The sequence below is a fragment of the Lingula anatina genome, chromosome 1 (genome assembly GCF_051362555.1).
Source record: "Lingula anatina isolate TDL-2025a chromosome 1, LinAna3.0, whole genome shotgun sequence".
NCBI lineage: Eukaryota > Metazoa > Brachiopoda > Lingulata > Lingulida > Lingulidae > Lingula > Lingula anatina.
The window spans coordinates 37,928,914-37,947,871 of NC_141767.1; the positions used below are offsets into that span (position 1 = coordinate 37,928,914).

General features: G+C 32.9%; 1 protein-coding gene across 1 annotated transcript; it reads right to left on the reverse strand.

Annotated features, from left to right (window-relative positions):
• Positions 1–402: 402 nt before the first annotated feature.
• On the reverse strand, positions 403–18,853 carry LOC106177259 (protein kinase C-binding protein NELL2). The gene is made up of 20 exons (XM_087001849.1): positions 18,564–18,853; positions 14,730–14,870; positions 12,936–13,092; positions 12,220–12,493; positions 11,710–11,782; positions 11,355–11,437; positions 11,025–11,153; positions 10,136–10,223; positions 7,677–7,756; positions 7,242–7,344; positions 6,779–6,898; positions 6,464–6,604; positions 6,131–6,253; positions 5,782–5,877; positions 5,429–5,569; positions 5,080–5,202; positions 4,547–4,629; positions 3,973–4,143; positions 3,188–3,439; positions 403–2,694 (listed from the first exon to the last, which is right to left on the reverse strand). Exons 1-20 carry the CDS (start codon positions 18,616–18,618, stop codon positions 2,434–2,436), a joined length of 2,694 nt encoding a protein of 897 aa, XP_086857975.1. The 5' UTR covers positions 18,619–18,853; the 3' UTR covers positions 403–2,433.
• Between the last annotated feature and the right edge of the window lie 105 nt (positions 18,854–18,958).

Below are 18,958 nucleotides of genomic sequence, written 5' to 3' on the forward strand. Positions count from 1 at the left end.
ACCATTCTCAATTAATAATTTCTTTTGTAAGTCTGATGGACCAAAATATTTAAGCATTCATTTTTCTTCTTTCAGTCTCAAGTGTATTTTGAAATGTAGGCATGCATGCTTGCACAAAAAATAAATAAATAATCATTAATTTTAAAATGAAAAAATGGCACTGTTAACAATGCTTTTAACTTTAAAGTTAAAAAAAAACTCAAAAAGTTATCTACATAATGTCGATTGTGCACTAATATTGTGCAAATAAAAGAGTTTTTCCTTTTTAAGAGGTGGGTAGGGGTGGGGCAGTTTCATTTTTTATTTAAAGTTCAGTAAAAAATGTGCCTTTTTTTATGCCAACAGCAACATTGCAATACCGGGAAAATATGCAAAGGGTCAATTAAAGAAACATTCGTCAGGTCCATATTTGGCAACAAATTTTAATCTTGCAGGTGGCACCTGCAAAGTTGAAAAATTAAAATCAGTTTTACATTTAGATATGCTATAACAAAACATGTTTAAAATCACAATAAATATATGGATTAACCAAATAATAATGTCAAGATAAAACATTTGATAAATTTGTCTGATTAGGCCCATTTGAACTTGACCTGTACTGCATTCCTAAGGATAAATCAAGCAAGTTTTAAGTAATGCAATGATACAGATACATGGTTGCTATTGTTAAAGTTATCTGATTATGTTGATATGACTTGCACCTTCAATATATAAAAGGCTGTAATTCATTTAAAGTTAAATAAAAAGCGTTTTTCAGTAAATTCGACAAAAAAATTACAAAAAAATATGATAATCATAACTTTTGTAAATATTTTTCCAAACATGCTGATTTTTAGATTGGCCTGTTTTGTGAACACTCGGAACTACCAGGTTTTAAAATATAAACTAAACCATAAACATGATCTGGTAGTACTGGTGCAATAACGAGAGATATACATGAAAAATCCTTAAAAAATTGGGGCCACTTTCGTATAAATTATTTTAAGAAAGCTGATATTCAGTTAAATCTGCATCAGACACCACTTCTAGAAGACACTGACAGACACAGGTGAATGTTATATGTAGTCATACATGTGACTGTACATAATGACGCTAAAGATGAAATTGTATAAAAAATATTCCCAGGTGGCTCTTACAGCACTGCACATCTAAACTGCATTGCTAATGTTGCTAATTTATAAAAACCTGCCAAATGATACTGGATCCAATAAATCTATCATAATAATGGCAACTTGAGAATTTATATAATATGACACACAAATTGGTTACAAGTATTCACTTATAAAGTCTGTACAATTTGGGTATGTGCGTATTTTCAATGCTATCATAATTACAATAATCATCATGTGGGAATTTGTAAGACTGACTGCTCATTTTTAATATACATTTAACATAAAGCACTAACATTTTGCTATGATATGCTATTTTGCAACTATTTTTCCTACCTATCATGTATCACCATACAAAAAGCATCAATGAAAAGATACAAATTGTATCAAATAAAATAAAAACAAATTGACATCTTAACAATCAACACAAAGAACATAACCCCCCCCCCAAAAAAAAAAAAAAAAAAAAAAAAAATTACAAAAAATTCCCAGTGATGTTAGCATCAAATGCAAACAAACAAACAAACAAACAAACAAACAAACAAACAAAAAAGTAAACAGTACCTGTACTGCTGAAGGAATGTTTGAAATTCAAAATATTTACTCATAAATATTTATGACCTCTGGTCTTTTCTATTAAAGAGAAAAGTATATTACAAGTGAGAGATCATTGCTACAATTAATGACCTAAAATGACAGTGGCTGACATGTCTAAATGATCAACTTCACAACATTTTTTATGCAATGCAAATGGCACATATACAGAATATACACATCTAATGCCTTACCTGATAATCTATGAACAAATTTAAAAAGATCTTCAATACTTCGTCAGCTCAAGAATACTTTTCAGAATAAGTCTAATAAATTACACTTTTTTTATTATTTTTAACCATAATCATGTCTTGCAATAGTTACCTAAGGCTAAATGCTTTTCTTTTTCTTGAATTCCTCTCTTGAATTCTAACAGTCAGCATTTGCATGCAACATTCCTTTTTTGCACTGGTGTAAATGACATTTATAATTATCATGTTAATGGGTAATCCAAATATACTTAATTCAATACATTTAAGTGCCAACTGAAAGAAACAATGCCAATATAGTATACTTGTTTGCATTCAAACACTATTAACTCATACCTGCATCTGCAGTAAATATGACACAAGTGAATATTCTAAAACACACACAAAATATGTCTCATCCATCAAAACATCTCTCATGCTTCTTAAAATAAATTAGTGTTCAGCACAGAAAAATAAATAATTCTTTTGTTAAAAATAATCATTGTCAAAATTCAGAAGAGAATCCATCTGCTGGATTTCCTCTATCCTTCATCAATCCCTGTAGCAGTTTCGTTTTTCATTATACTAGTCAAATTGAAAAAACCTTTTATTCTTCTGTCAGTACCTTCTTCCTGGGATATGGTTGAGTTTTTTATTCTTTTTTCTTTACCCACTTGAACAACTAAGTCTTTGTCTGTAAGTAATTTTTCTGATATGTCACCTTTCATGTTTGATTTATTCTCAGGTTCTGTTGTACTGCCCCTGTTGCAAGAACCATTAAATGAACAGCATGTCTGACCAGCCTGAAATTAAAAAAAAATTATCAAAGGGATAACACTCATCATATGAGATTCAAAGTTCACAATAAATACTCTGTAAACAACACAAAGAAACATAGTAAATTACATTTTACTACCATATTGTACCATGTCAACCTTCATAGATGGGTATACCCTCCATAATAATATCTATATAGGTTACTACAAAAAACACATTTTTTAAAAGACCATTAAACTAACTTTGAATGTCAGAAGAGACTCATTAACCATTGGGAAGTATGGGAAAATTGTTGTTTAGCCCAGGAAAATCTGTTTTATGGCACTTTACCTGCTAAAATGAAGAGGTGCACGTACAAAGAGATTAATACGAAGACTAATATTTACAGAAATTTAACACACTTATCATTTTTATTATTACACACATACATACATACATTTCACCTGTACCTAGGGGAGTATCTTTCTTTATTATACAAAACCTAAAAATGCTCTTAATTTAAAAAAAAATTATTATTACCTTGCATTCACAACTGACACATGGGTCGTCTGCCAACCAAAATATGTCACCGTGTTGATAAGTCAAACCATTATACGTGCAAACACTGTTCCATAGAGGGACTTCTCCAACATCAGCACAAGGATCTTGAATTACTCTGTTACCACTGTTTTTATCATCTAGGCAATTTGGACAGCAGTCCTCTTTGCTCTGTTGTGCTTGTTGGCAAGGTAGAGGAGGACATTTGACAGGCCAACAATCAATTTCTCCATGCTAGGGAAAAAATTAATAAAAGGCTTTTTTTATGATGTTACATGATTATCTAAAATTAACACAGAATGGCAGGACAATCTTCAATATCTCCACTGCTCAAGGAAAGCAATTTAAAAAGTTTTAACTAAAACGTTACTTAAAAGTAACAACATTAAGCCCCTTTCCCATAGATGCCATTGGTGTATGTAGATCTGCATGGACTCTCACTGAGTGCAGTCAGATTAAGAGATTCACATGCCTCCTGGTGTTAAGTAGAATACAGAAAAGCTGTTGTTATATGAGTTTGCAGGAAACAAGAGGCATATGTCATTCAGTTGAGATGGCTGCACTCAGCAAAAGTGCCAGCAGAATTGGATAGAGCCCAGAACTGTATGGAGCTACGAAGACCGATGATGTCTATGGGAATAATAAATCTATAAATTAACAGCTTTGAACTACAATTGTACTAAACTTACAATTTTACATTCAAACAATATTACTCAAGAATGAAGTTGTTCTCAGATTCTTCTTATGACATTGGAAGCAGTACTCACCAAGCACTCGCATTCTTCACAGCCCTCAAACCATCTTTGGCCATTAGTGTAGTTACGCCCCATGTCCAGGTCAATACACTGGTAGTTGACATCACACTGTGGACAACAGTCACGATCAACATAATTGCTATTACAGTCACAGTCTACAATGTTACACCTCACAACACCCTCCTGGAAAAGATACAGGGAAAGGGACTTTACTAAAATCTCAACAAACACATTTTTAATGAAAGCTTGAACATCATACACTTTTTGCTGAGTCAAATTTATTTACCAATCAGCATCAAACTAATAGGACCTTTAGTTACTATTCTGATCAATTTAATGGGCAACTTGGAAAATGTATTTTATTATTTTCCCACTATCTGAAGATTTCACTGAATCTAATTTTGATTTGAACTAAGTTGTCAAAACTGAAAATCCTGAAAATGTTGCTTGCAATTTATCATCACATTTATACCATATGAAAAAAGCAATCAAAATGAAGACTGAAAATCCTGAAGTCGGAGATAATCCTGAAAACTTTCACCCATGATAGAATTTAACCAATTTCTGCTGTCATTTTTTTCTATACCTTGCAGGAGCACATAGAACATCTCTCATCATCTGCCTTCCACATCGTTCCACTGGCATACTCCACATCTTTGTACAAACAGCCTATAATTTCATTAAATATATACTGTTATAAGACATTCAAGATATACAATAAAAGAACTTTTCTCTACGCATAAATCTAAATGGATAATTTCATGCAATTGTCATAAATTGACACATGATCACATACACACTATTTTAAATGGGCATTTTGTACACTAAACAAAATGCAAAGTTGACAAATGCCACATACTCAATTTACTTTTTTTTTCTATAAATACATACCATTCCATACGATAAGAATTTAAAACCAAGTACAAATCTACACTTTTGGTGTTGGAGAATATAATTCCATATATACTCCAATGTCAAAATTACTGCTGGTAATATTCTAACTAACAGATATCTGGAACTGCAGAAATCAGTTAATTAATAAGAAATAATCAGTTTATATCCTGAAACTGATCTGTACCAGTATTGCAAATGTAATACTACTTTTCAGTATAGACTTACTGTTGTTACACTTGGACACACTGTTTTCACTGCAGTTGCAGTAGTAACCACCCAGTGTATTGATGCACAGTGCATTGGGGTGACACGTGTGACCACCCCCTTCCCCTTCACACTCATTCAAATCTATAAAAGAAAACAACAATAAAATGTAAGCCAAGGTAAAACTTTGTAAAATTTATATCAAAACTTAATTGCCATCCTTCATATTACTTCTCAATGACATATGTAACTTCTTCATTCATGTATTAGTGTAGTGCATTCAATACCTATAAAAAACTCATCACTTTTAACATATTAAATGACTGTAACTTTTTATTTATCAGTCTATCATACTAAAACATTTGTTCACCTTGACAGAAATCTCCGTCTTTGCTGTGTCCATGTATGGTCTTGTAGCCCTCCTTACATTTACAGTAGTACCTGCCAGGGAGATTGACACACTCAGAAGAGCTTGGACAGTTGGCAATGCCCAGGACACACTCATCCAAATCTGCAGGTCAAACATGGATCATAAAATAAAATCTTAAAGGTCTCCAAATAGCTAAAAACATTTTTTTCTGAACTGCTCATATCTTATTTCAAAAAGTCACAGCAATAAAAAAGTATCCTCAGTTGCGTCATACCTTATAAAATAGTCACAGGAATATATAAAATACAGAGAATAAACACAGTAACTTGGTTCAACTAGGTAACATCTCTTACCTTGTCGACAGTCATGTCCCCCGTAACCTGGCCTACACTGACACTGGTCGGGCTTGACACAAGTACCATTGTTTCCACAAGGAATGCTGCAGATTGCTGCATAAATATTACATTATTATTCATTTAATATTTTTCAATGGAAAAAAGATTTTTTTTACTTGAATATCGACTGACAATTAATAGATAAATTTTATATTAATTAGGACATGCTTGAACAATATAATAAATATTTTATGCAAATGAATCCCAAATTCAAAAGTTCATTACGATAACTGAATGCTATTTAACCCTTGAATCTACTCGTATATTTTTGTATTCATAGCTTTGGTTCCTTTCCCTGAATACTTACGAGTACAATGATATCCATCCCCGCTGTATCCTGGCAAACATTTACATGTGTGAGAGCCAATGGAATTCTTGCAGATGGCATTGTCATGGCAGCCATGAAGTCCACTGTCACACTCATTTATATCTTTTAAAAAATAATGTAAAATAATGTAGATCTTTTAATATAAAATTGTTTTGTAAGTAGTGAGTATAAGAACTTACAAAAAATATCTACTGGCAAAAAATCTATTGTTAAATTCTTTTTCTACTCACCAATCAAGTTAGTAATCACATTTGTAACATGATCATCTTAATGCTACACAACAGTAATAGCAACCTTGCTTAGTAAAATTACCTATGCAGTTGTATTCATTCACTCTAGTGAATCCAGCTTTACATTGGCACACATAGGAGCCTGGGACGTTGGCACAAATGGTGGAGTCTGAGTCACAATGGTTTCCATCCTGGCCACCCTTCTTCAAACATTCATTAACGTCTACATCAAAATTTTGATCAAAATGTCATTTCTTGGTGAATAAGACACAAATCAAATAAAAACTGATTATTCCATACTACTGTTCATTGCTATTTTTTAATTGTGTAAAAAGTAAAGTATATACACACACTTTGGATATGGTAAGTATACTGTATAACGTACGTCAGATCTCACCTTCACAATGACGTCCATCGCCAACAAATCCTGCATTGCACTTGCAATCATAGCGAGTCTTTAGGTTGATGCAAGTGGCGTTGCCATGGCAATTGTTTCCTTTTTTACAGTAATTGCTATCTACAACAAAAAAGCAATTGAAGTAACATAAATCACATATTTATAATAATTATAAACTTGCTGATAGATACATGTAGCTGCTAGTATGCACCTTAAACTTATCAGTTCACTGGTAACACAGACTAGTAGATCTCTACCATCACATCAAACTTTACAAGTCCTAAGATGGAATGTGTATAGATTATGGAAAAATTTATTAAAAACCACTGTACTAGTGAAAAATCAAAAGATAATTTTTTGTTACAAAACTAAATCTACTGGTCAGTGGTTGATGTCCCAAATTGAGCTCAGAATAAAAGTTATATTGACTGGAACATGTAGTGCAAACTGTGTCATATTATACCTTTGCATATCTTGCAGCAAGATTTTGCAACGTACACTTGGTTTTCCTCAGGACAATCTAACTCTGGGCACTTCCCATGACGATTCCGCTTCATTATGCCATTCTACAATAAGGATAAAACAAAAAGATTTTAAAACAAGTTTTAATAATTTTGAACGATAAAACTTTAAGCAGAACTGGAGCAGCTAGTAAGGCTGCCGTGTCTTAGTTAGGGATAAGATTATGTAATGAATTTCCTGTAATGAGTATGATCATGATGTTCAAATTGAAAAAAAGTTTGTCTAAGTATTTCATTTCAAAATTACAATTTCCAAAAACAACCATGAAAACCTATAATTAAATAAGCACAAAATTAACATCTGGTCTAAATTTATTAAAAAATATATCACAATGCAGCACATTTTGGTTCAAAACTTGTAAAAATTATTTACTTACTTTGCACACGTAATGTTTATTTTTTCCAGGACAAGTAGTTTCGTTGTGGTCATAAGACACATTTAGGAACTTACAACCTTCTGTAAAAAAAAAAGTACAAATTAATATTTCATACAACTGATCTCTCTGAAAAAATGAGATTTTTAAAACTTATATGTAATAGTTTTTACCACAAAAAGATTGCTACAAAAGGAATAATCTAAAGTAGCCCTAATTAAATTTTGTGACTTACTAGCTTAAAATCAAGCAATTTTAAAGGAGATTGGAGTCAGAAATAATGGCAGATTAGCAATTGCTGCGTAGCAACAAATAACAAGGCAGCAAAGCTGTCAAATGTACAGACAAAAAGCAGGAAATAACAAAATAGGCTACTGTCAATTCTGATGCAAAAGTACATTATGTTAAACTGCAAATTCAACATCAAATTCTAATTATGCTCAACAGGTAATACCAATGTAAGTAAAATGTGTAACAAACATAAGGCTTCAGGCCCATGGGAGTTCAAGTTCACCCTTTGAAAATGTAAAACTTCCAGAAAAAGAAGTCAATTAGACTGCTTTTCCAACTCAGGCTGCATTTTAGTCCTGTATTTCTTTTTTTGAAAGTTTGGCAATCATAAGTAACATGGTTTTCCCATAATGGTCATCATGGCAGCAGCACCCAAAATTGTGTTTTCTTCTATTCTGATGCAATATTACATAATGGTTACCAGCATAATGACAATCAATTTTTAATAATAAAATATACGTATCATGGATTTTCAGAAAATGTGACAAGCATGGGTCTTCAAGCCTGTGGAACTTTAAAGTCACACCTTGAAAATGCCAATATGTGAAAAATTAAAATTTCACATAAAAACTGTTTAACTGGCAGATTGCATTGCCTACTGAAGCTATATTTTAGTCCCATGTTTCTTTCCTGTAAGTTTGAGAACAGTAAGTGACATGGTTTTTCTTAAATGGTCATCATGGGAGCAGTGTCCAAAATAGTTTTTTTTTCCAAATTTTGATGCAATATTACATAATGTTTAACAGCATAATGACCATCAATTTTTAATAATAAAATATTAGTATCATGGATATTCAGAAAATGTGACTAGCAAAGGTCTTCAGGCCCATGGAACTTCAAAGTCACAACTTGAAAATGCCAAAATGTAAACAAGACAGCACTGTTCTGAAATGTTTTTTTTTCCATTTTTAACATTTTTTAACATAATACAAAATTAACAGTTTACTGCCATTTTTATATGATCAACTAAAAAATTGATGAGATGGGAAAAATATCAATAGAGCAGTGTTAAATGTCCAATTTCTTCCATTCTGAGATTCTGAACATAGTGAATGATTGAATCTGACAAACTGCAATGATATGAGTTTATTTCCATTTTTGAAACTTTATTACACAATACACGATAACAAATTAACCATCATTTTTACAAAATCAACTAAAAATGTTGTAAAGATGCAGGAAATGTCAAACAAACACTTTTAATATCTTATCAATTAAATAATGAAACTGTTAACATGCCTAAGAATTGAATCTGAGAAAATGTGAAAAAACAGTATAACTTCTACAATAATGCATAACTTCTACAATAATGGCCCGATCATGCTGATTTTCGAACTTGACCTGCGTTTTATGAATATTCATCAGCTCTGTAAATATAAAGCCAAATAGTAAAACTGCCCTCCACTTATCGTGTTTACAAGGAAAGTGCACGGCGCCAGCATTGGCATCGGCGACGGCGACGACAGATGCAGGTGATGGCAATATGTACAGACACATCTGTGTCTGTACATAAAAACTGACAGAAGTTATACATGGACATTTCCCTAGTTGTTTTCTCTCGAGTTTTATAGAATTTCATATTTTGCACAACTGGACTGTTTTTTTCACTCTTATTGCTAAGAAGTTGACTCCAGTTCATGGTGATTCTCATGTTTTCTAGTCTTGTATGACATCACATAATAATGAGAGCCTCTCCCAGGTGATTTTCATTGTACAATGCAAAATCATTTACAAATAGACTACAAACCATTGTTATATATTTTAATAAAAAAGATGTTTTTATTTCTCATTACAATAAAAATCCACCATTTTTCACACACACAAAATAATGATAATTTCACTTCAGACTTGAGAAGAAAATTTCCCAACAATATGGATGAGGTGGTCAATGGTGAGAAACAGAAACCTTTGGCAAAATTAATATCAGTGTTCGTCAAACACTGCATGGATGATGGTACATGAAGAGGAAGAAGAAGATGTCTGAGGGACTACTGACTTTATGTGAACTTCTTCAAATCCCTTTTGGGATATCAAATCATCCATTTTACCCTTTGTTTAAGCATTTCTGAGGAAAATTTGGCTAACGAGGGACATAAAAGATAATCTAAAAATGCACCCCTCTGACATATTTTTTCTAATGAATAACATTATCCGAAGAAATATTGTCTTACTTAAGCAGACTGGACAACATCCCTGTAGCACTGTATGTTTACAATTGGTGGCTGGACACGGCAAAGGTCTGCACTCCACTTTACCATTCTGTAAAAATACTTTAATGTCAGTTATATGGGACGCATGACAAGTACAGGTTGGTCCATAAAACTGACCTATATTTTACTTTCCATCTCAATTCATAATAGGTCATTATGGACCACTGTACAACATGCTAGAAAAAATATGTAACAATATCAAACTAAACTATATTTTCTATGGTCAATGTTAGCTCAGGTCAGAGATGACAACCTCTGTAGATAATATATGAGAGTTGCAATCTTGGAGATGGTCATGCTCAAAAACATTAAATCAGTCCATTCCATACACTTCTGTACATATACAACCAATAGCATATACTCAAAATCACATGGACTTTTTGGTTTTGTCATTTCCAATAACAGTATTGGATTTACTTTGTGATGTAGGCCAAGAAATTTGAAGATCCTGTGTTTACCAAGCATGAAGATCTCTTTCTCTGCCTTGTAAGTATGATATGGAAAGAAGGGTGGGGCACTGTATTTTTGCCAGCTTGACTGAAGTCTTAGCCTATCTGTGTGAATCTGCTGTTTCAGACTTTTCATGGCAATGATCAGAGCCTATTTAGTATGTAGACAGCTGCTTACGAAAACAGAAAACTTACATCTAGTTTTGCTATAAGAGTGAATATTTGAATCTTGACCATGACTTTGATTTGCGACAAATTTCATCACTTGCCGCCAATTGTTTTCATAAGAAAAAATACCAGTACAAGGCCTTTAAATTCTGAATATCTAACAACCATGTCCTGATTCCAATAAAGGAGTATTTCAACAGTAAGACTAAACAAAATTGTCTCCAATAGTTTACCTGACATTGGCAAGTTGTACAATTCACATCCCATTCTGCACCAGCTTCATATTTCTTCCCTTCAAATGTGCAGCTCTTGGAGCAATCACAAGCTTCTAGGGCAGACAGTCTCTTCTCTGTTGAGATCAACTGTTAAATTATAATGGGAAAGTTTATTGTTTTAACCCTACATGTGACAAAAATCATAAATCATATCTAAATATTTTAATATATTTTTCAATGTTTTTAATGTTCTGTAAAAACCATTTAAACATGTGATGAAAATGAATGATAATTAAATAATTGAATCACAGAAAAATAAGAGTGAAACATCTAATTACCAAAACAAACCTTTGCATTGAGGAGCTCTATATGGTTATAAAGGTTTTGTACCATTTCTTCTAGTTTTGCAAACTGGCCACAAGTCGGGCAGGCTAAAATGGAATACGAGTGTTTACAACTGATTTTTTAAATTTCAAACAAATCAAACTGAAATTTTAATAAACCTTCTGATAGTTGAAGAAAGACCTACTTTTTTTCAGTTAAAATCAACACCATGATCAGTACATTCAAATTTTTGCACACCAAATCTTGGAATTCAAACCATTATTGTTGGAATACAAATTACTACGTACTGTTATAATTTTTGTGAAGTGTCCATGCTTATACTATTATTTATAGAATATACCTTTGTTGCAATAATTACCTGTGTCTGCCTCAGGACACTGTACTAAGTAACCATAAGGTCCTGAAACTATCTTCACATCTTGCAATATGCCCTGAAAAGAACGTTACTAGAATAATTTAAAAGTATCCATAAAAGAACATGGTTACCATTATCGTGCAAAATTTTAATATAAAGAAATTCATAGTAAAAAAGAAGCTTGAAGTATCAGAGGCAAAACGGAATAAAAAACAAAAATCTTAGGTTTCAAGTATGAGCAAGTGGTTTAGATGTGACACTGTGCTTACATTACTTTTAGTGGTAAAAGTGTGTTAGTTGAGAAGCGTATCCATAATAATAATAATAATTAAGTTAAATTAACATTTATTACGCATCCAGATCAGATTAAAAAAATGTGAATTTTCTTAATCACATCTGGAGGAACAATTTTCTATACTGGGTCTTGTTACAGCCGCAGTATTCTACATAGTAGTCATCGAAAAGTATGCATACAATATATACCCATGCAGGATCTGTGATAACTTCACAAACCTTAAATTCAGCATGCTTACGGCGTCTTTGGCCTATCCATACTTTGAGCTTATCTTTATTCAAAGTCCAGTCTATAGTTGGGATTAATCTTTGGAAGGTATTAATGCAATCAATACGCACTGTCACTTCATTGCTACTGATGGCTATGGCCACTTTATGCCATTTGTTATCTGCAAGCTGATATGGGAATGTTTCAATGTGGACTGTATTATTATTATGTAAATACCGCAGACGAATTTCACCCTTCCTGCCACTGGACTGTAATTCAAATATTCTGAAAACAGAAGAAGACAATCTGTTTTGTGTATTTTTATTATTATTATCATTTTTGACCTTTTAAGATTAATTCATTCAGTTTATGAAATGACCATTCCTCGAAAGCCCTGCGATAACAGATAATCGACATTTGTAAACAACCTACAAAACTGAGAAAATAGTTTCCTCAGATCTGTGAACACTTATATTGAAAACATTCAAGAAAATTTGATCCATAATTTCTTTGGGTTTCTGTTTGCGGTTTTGTCTAATATAAGTCTCATTTTGCAATTGACTTCACAAGTGAAGCAGTCAGTGCCAATCTCTAGTCATATGTGATAAACCTTGTCTCCCCTTATAATGGACTACACTCAATTTAATGGCAAAACTTTTCAGTATTATACACAATAAGGCAATTTGATTTTCATATCTGTATATGCCTTAGAAGGTTTAAAACCTACCTTTTTTGTCCAGAGCACAATGTGACTATACTGCCAACATTTCCTATCTTTTGTTTCACTACAGCAAGTATACTAATCTCCATATTCCCTTGCAACACTAATGGTTTTAATGATTTCTCTAATGGGATTGAATCTAGTTGAACACTTCTATGAGAATCTGAAAATAAAAAGGTATTTTACTTTAAATACATAGACCTATTAAAGATGAAAACAAGAAAGCACTGTAAAAAAAATTATGTATACTGTCTTTGTCAACACCACATTTCTGAAGGACTTTTAAAGGTGTACAATGAATTCCTCAGAGAAATCTTAATGACCATGCATATACCAAATTAATAATTATTATATTCATGTTTGTTATAGTGTGTGTGTGTGTGCGCGCACGTTACTGTTGTGTGTTACAGAAAAATTTCCTGTCTGAATATCAAAATGAAATCACAACAGGCCCAGGTGATGAAGTCTTAACCCAACTGCAGTAATCACCTACTGTTTACCTTCTTGGGAAGGTCATATTTAAAAGCCTTATAAAATTGTGCTTTATAACCCCATCACATATCATTTGCACAGATGAGTAATACCTTAGTTCTTGTTCTTAAAAAAATGTTAAATTAACATTTACAAATGAAATTAAGATCCTAATATTAGATATTCAGGGATATAAGAAGCAAGTACGTAAGCATCCCCAAGGAACATGATGCAGCATCCACAGCAGTAAATGTGCAAGGATGACAAAGTCCGATCAATAAATATACTCACAAAGATATCCCCCATGATAGACTGTTATCTAATTAAAATTGATTCTACCCCATATCTCCATTATCACTTTTTACAAGGAAATGACTAATCGTGGTCACATCATATAGATTTTTTTAAAAAAACCAACCTCCTGGAGGAGTAAATGTGTCACCCTCTGCAAATATATACTTCGGGTCGCCACACACATATGAAAAAAAATCTTTAAAAGGCAGTTTGTAATATACATAAGAGAGCTGCATCCTTGATACAAAATGACTTACTCATATATCGAAGTTGTAGAAATCTATATAAAATAAATCAAATACCCTTGAAAAAAAGGAGAACATTGGATTATTTTGGCTATAATGCAGTATCAGTCATCCTCATTAATTAATTTATATATACTGACTGAGATTCAAGCTGAACCCCAGTGAATCATTGATCAAAGGCAATTTTCATGGTTCAGTGTTGGTGTCTGTCAGTTCACACTGTTCAAGCCATCTTTGAGCAAAGCAAAATCCTAACTTCCATATATTAAATATTTCTCCCTGCACAAAAGTTGTTATTTCAAAGAAGATGATAAAAAATGTTGAGTTTCATAAAAATTATCAAATACAGATTAATTTTAACGGTGGGGAAAACATCACTTTCAAATCAAAATAAGAGTATCTATACAAAAATAAATAATATAAAAGTACAAGCAAATAGCTAGACTCTAGACAGCTAGACTCTAACACTAGTACATGAACATACTGAAAAAAAAAAAGATCAGGACTGGGTAATTAAAGAGCTCATACAGACAACATCAATCTCCCAGCTTTTCTTCCTAAATTTGCCGGAACATAAAAAAAAGGCAAAATAACCCAAAGCAAAGCAGTGAATTAGCAAGCCATCAGTCACCAAGTGCCTTGTGAAATGATGCCATAGTTGTGCAGGTGTACTATACCAGGTGCATTGTCAGCTTCCATTTGATTTCACAATATTCATATCTGACAAGTAAGTTAGGATCTTATCTTTCTATCTCTCATTAGTATTTTTTTCATTAAAACGTGTTCTCACCTTGAAAGAGATAAGCAGGAGAAGGGAGAAATCCCTGTGCAGGAATCAGGCCAGGACCGTCAGTGTTGTTCATCCAGTCTATGTTGCTGAGTAGGTCTACTACTTGATGATCAAGAAATGTCAGGCTGCTGGATCCAAATACTGAAAAAAAATTTAACCTCGGATTAAGAAGCAAAATTAAAAACATCATATATAATTGTCTTTTTTATTTGGCTTTTCCCTTAAAAACTGACGGAAACACCAAATATGCACGTGGACAAAAAAAACTGAATTATATTCATTGGGAGATATGCACTTAATACAATAAAATGCAGAAACAATACAGGGGCAATTACACAGGCTGTTCATTAATAAATGCAATTAAATACAGCCTCAGATAAATCAAGTGCTAACGTATAAATTTGATATTTGGTACCTAAATGTTCATTCTTATCAATATATAATTAGCCATTTGCACAAATCAACAGATGAGAATGAATTTATGTGTGTCTGATGAACGCTGAAAAGAAGTTCATCTCAGACAAAAGGTAGACCGTTATTCAGTTACACAGAAATCATTTACGTCAGCAATAACGGTGTTTATCAGCACCAGCATCATTAAAAATCTGGATAACCAAGGTGGAAAGGACAGAAAAAAGGGCTTTTGCAAATGTGTACTTTTCATATGATACCGACAAAACCAGTTAGATGGTGTCCAGAAGTGCTTAAAAGACCATGCAATCGCACCACTGTACGTCCCTTTAAATAATAGGCTATAACCACAACCCCGGTGTCTCACATACCACAGAATTCCTCACTAAAGAATTTACATGTTTACTGTAGAGGTCCTTTGAAATGTCATTTCATCCATACCTCATAGATCACTTGCTTTTATCAAAAGTACATAAACCAATGATAATAATGCCAATAATAAGAGACTGAAGAATTTCCTGATCAGGGTATGAGTAAGACAATATCGCATACAGGTGGGATTTTACAGGTGTAAGAACTTACAGCATAACAGGATAAGGTGGGAGGCATTCCAATGGAAGATGGAAGAAAGAAATACTGTCATGTAGCTAATACGAAGAAGGGCAAAATGTTAAGCACACGGAAAATTGTCAGATCTATTCAGCGTCATGACAAGAATGCTATGTAGATTCTACATGATAAGAACTCTGTGCTTATTTAGTAATCTGTGGGCAACCTTAAAATATTTCTTTAACACCTGTAATGATGAAGTATATATTCAATTCCCTAAAATGGGTTTTTCGTCTATTGTTGTTCGGAATTAAAATAAGGCACAAAAACATTAACTAGCTGATAAAAGGCACTGGAAAGTAAAAATTGTATCTGAATGAAGTGACTATAATTAGACAGCAAACCTTTGGGGATGCACTATTAATTTAATACATGACATAGGAGGGAAGTGTGGAAGGTCCTGTTTTTTTTTTTTTTCAAAAGTGTTCTTTCCCTCAAGTGCTAAGTAATTGGCCTGTTTTGTCTGTATGTAGATATAGCTTGGGGTACATACACTAGTTAAACTTAAACATTTCTTCACAAACATGTTTTTCTGCCTTTTTTTCTTTAAAGCAGTTCATTTGAAAAAAAAAATGAAACATGAATGTTTTATTAAAGATACAAATCTGCCAATATTAATTTTACTCAATCTGACACCTCAATACACTCATAAAACAATAAAATTACCTCTACCTAGAAATTAGCCAGTAACAATCCTAGCTACACATCAGGACGGGCTGGTGATCTTCAAATGAACCCCAGTTTCTATACAGTAGGTGACGGTCCTTTTTAGCGTCATGCACTACATGTTTTGAAAATAAAAGACTTCAAGAAGAATACACAGAACCTGAACTCTACGACTGTTTAAAGTCATTGCTGTGCCGTAGACATGGCTTATAATGTGCCTTAGGCTGTCTGGTTCCACCTGTGTAGTCAGCACCCCCGAATGACATTCAACATATAGGCCACCAAGGCCTACTTTTATAAAGCATATAGAGAATACTTTCTGCTAGGACGTGTGTTAATGAACAACCAAATCCGATTTAAATAATTCTGAATTATCTGGATACGATTAGACTGTCTGTTCATAATACCTCTGCAGTGCACATATCTTTTAATTACCACACAGATCATGTTATGGCATAATGAGACATAATGAGAAAAAAGTGGTCACAGTGATAATAATGACTAACCTGTATCTGTGCAGTGAATATATAATCTAAAGTGCTCACCTTTTCTATTCTAGGATGTAAGAATGCTAAGGATGCTCCCCACCCAGTTCACACACAATTAATCTTGTATGTTAATGTGTTTTCTATGTCAATTAAGACTTAAAAGAGAAAATTTGATGATAGACTTGAAAGTATTTAAAAGACAATCTTAGTCCAAAGGCACTGTAAAATGTTGGGGTAATTTGTTCAAATCAATAACTATGTACTTAAACACTGTGATGTCTTTTCTTTACAAGATCTAATGATTTTTATTTCATAAAATACCTTAACCTATTTTCATATCTTTGGGGGAAAGCATTTTTAGTTTTAAAATGTTTTTTAACAAACAGGCATATTCATTATATCAATAAATGATTTGTTAAAAAGTTTCTTTTAGAATAAAGAAAGTAAGGAAAATTACAAAATATATACACATGTATGATATATATGAAAATTTCCAAAAGCAAAAAATATTGTTTTGTATTTAGGCATTAAATTAATCTACTATAGTATCAAAGTTTATTCAAAATAGCACGAATTTACGTAGATCTATCCTCAAGATGGCTTGTCTAGTATTTGCCAAGATTAATTTGATTCTATTCATTAGTTACTTTTTAATTTTTATTTGTCCATTTCTTTTTCTTTTTCACCATTACATGGAGTTAATAGACTATTTTCAAACAAGTCGAATTTTATTTTTAACTTCCTTATATTATAAACAAACAGGAAAACAGTTTTTTAGTCTTATACATTGAGTGGTCACTCTCAACCTATAAGTCTTAAAAACTATTTTCATCTTGTTTCAAATTTGATGATTAAAAATTATGCAATAAATTGATGTTGAGAGCAAAAATTTAATCTATTAAAAAAGCCCTCAAGGACAAAGTCTTCAGATGCTTCAGTGTAATTACTCTCAAGAAAAAAAATTAATAGGAGTCAATTTTATGGTGCAGACACGTTTATGGATTTTGAATAAAATAGGTAGATTATACTGTATAAACCTACGCACACAGAACACAGACATAGTGGCTATCAGCAGAGAATACTTTCAACAGGATCGAGTATCCAAAAATGTGAGTACATTTCTAAAATCCAGTTTACAATGAGAGACCATTTGAAGTGCATGGCAGTAATACTGTATGCTAAACAGGGGAGGGGGGTATTCAAGGATCATCTGATAAACTTATACTGAGAATGAGAAATAATTAAGACAGCTTACTCTAGCTATACAAGTATAGATTTGAAGCTGTAAGATTAGTATTAGATTGCATTCTAGGCCTTTGGAAGAGCTCGTGTACATGCAGTTTAAGAAACCAGTATACTGGTAAGTACTGATCTATAATCAATCAATGACAGACATTGTGTGCACACGAGAAGCGTGTAGCTATTATCAGTAAGGTTATATCAGTTAGCACTAATATCGCCTGCAGCATGGCTTTTTAAATTAAAGTGGAATATCAACAACAGCACTTGGCAAGTAATAGGCACTGGCAGCTCATTCACACAAGTATCATTAAATATATTATAGATACAAGATCATCACGAAAAAGACAAGTTGAGTTCAAAGCACACGCTCTCTTTGCATCCTATACAATAACGTAAGTGTAAAATAGCACGATCTTACCTGTGACGATGTGAAAAACACACAAACAGTGGAATAAGATAATTGCAGGTAGCATTATTGTGTTGCCGCTATGTCACACCGCTTAACTCAGACACAACAGGAGCACTTCAAATGTGAAGGGAAATCCCGGGATTGTACGCATTATATGGACGAGTCTACCTTGCGGGGGACGCATTTCTCATCTCCTGTTTGCATTCACTCGTAAATTAGTCGATTTTAAGTGCCGGAAAAAAGGCATATCACCTGTCAGAAAAACAATCACTGAAAAATCACAGGTAAAGCATTAAAAAAATGACAATACCTGGGCTGCAGATGTTTGTAATGACTCACGGGTGTCAAGTTACCATCATTCCTACGGGATGGGCTCTTCCGATGATGAATTTAGCGCCATCTTT